The sequence below is a fragment of the Talpa europaea genome (genome assembly GCF_964194135.1).
Source record: "Talpa europaea genome assembly, chromosome: 8".
NCBI classification, from domain to species: Eukaryota; Metazoa; Chordata; class Mammalia; order Eulipotyphla; family Talpidae; genus Talpa; species Talpa europaea.
The window spans coordinates 6078317-6079894 of record NC_140075.1 but is presented as its reverse complement, the minus strand read 5'-3'; the positions used below and the strand labels follow the sequence as shown (position 1 = coordinate 6079894).

At 42.5% G+C, this 1578-nt stretch overlaps 1 protein-coding gene across 1 annotated transcript; it reads left to right on the top strand.

The window, feature by feature from the left end:
* Positions 1-374: 374 nt before the first annotated feature.
* On the top strand, positions 375-1292 carry LOC311176180 (olfactory receptor 2AK2-like; the record flags this gene model as incomplete). The annotated part of the gene is made up of 1 exon (XM_084241487.1): positions 375-1292. One exon carries the CDS (start codon positions 375-377, stop codon positions 1290-1292), a length of 918 nt encoding a protein of 305 aa, XP_084097613.1.
* Positions 1293-1578: the final 286 nt, after the last annotated feature.

The window sequence follows — 1578 nt, the reverse complement described above, 5'->3', positions numbered from 1 at the left end:
ATCTGTCAAGCAATTCTGTACTGTTCACGTGAGTGAAGTATGCAACATTTTTCTTGGGAGAACACAGCCCCAATCGAGCACTTGGAAGGTATTTTGAAGGGAATAAAATATTCGTATAAAATCATCTGAATGTCTGTTTTTCCTTTTCAAATTATAACTTAATCCCATGGTCAGTAATAATATTTATTTTAATGTCATCATTTCTCAAGTGTCTATTGTTCAACAGATAGGATTGAGTGTGTTAAATGGAGGGAACTATATTCACCTAAGATTATTACATCATTTATAATCATCATTTGGTTTTCCTTAGGAGGCAATCAGAGCTGTTTCATGGACCTGCAGATATTATTGACCTTGATATTCTGTGTTAAGTCATGAAGGCAGAAAATCTAAGTGTTGAGACGGATTTTCTACTCCTCGGTCTTTTCCAGCATGGCCGGATGGACACTTTCCTCTTTGCTGCCATTGCTGTCCTCTTTACAGCAGCTCTGACATCCAATATCGTATTAATCCTCCTCATCTATCTGGACAGTGGGCTCCACACCCCTATGTACTTCCTGCTCAGCCAGCTCTCCTGCATCGATGTGCTCTACATCTCCACCATGGTGCCCAAGATGGCAGTCAATTTCCTGACCAAGAGTATGAACATTACTTTTTTAGGCCTTGAGATTCAAACATTTGTGTTCTTAGCTATTGGCGGAACCGAGGCCCTACTTCTTGGTCTCATGTCTTATGACCGGTATGTAGCCATCTGCCACCCACTGCATTACCCTGTTCTCATGACCAGGAGGCTCTGCTGGCTCATGGTCTCATGCACGTTTACTAGCAGTTCTATCAGTGGTTTCATGCACACACTCTATGTGTTTCAACTTCCATTCTGTAGCTTTCGACTCATTAACCACTTTTTCTGTAAATTCCCATCTCTGTCACCACTGGTGTGTCAAGACATGGCCCGGTATGAGTACACAGTCCTCCGCAGTGGGCTTGTTATCCTGCTGATACCATTCTTGGACATTCTGGTTTCCCACACCCGTGTGCGGTGGTGTGTGGTGTTCCGAATGAGCGGTCAAGGGCAGAAAAAAGCTGTCTCCTCTTGCTCCTCACACCTGATTGTGGCAAGCCTATTCTACACAACCTCTCTCTCCACCTACACGAGGCCACACTCCCTGCGGTCCCCAGAGCAGGACAAAGTGGTGGCTGTGTTTTACACCATCGTCACCCCTCTTCTCAACCCATTTATTTTCAATGTAAGGAATAAAGAGGTGATGGGGGCCATGAGGAGACAGTTATGACAATGTGTGTTTGCAAATAAAATATGACCTTTGGAACCCTCCCTTACTGAGGCTGTACAACATGAAAGCTGTGCCTAGAATTCTGATAGAAATGCTAATAAATGCTTATTAAATAAATTGGCAAGCCTTTGATTCCTCCTGACTTCAGAAGTAACTAAGGTATCATTTTTAGAACTAGATAGATTTTCCATATAGAAAAGAGAGGAACAGTATGATTGTCAAACTTGTTCAATCTCTGAAACAAAAGAATCAAACCTGGTCCACTCAACATTCCCATATCATAAAT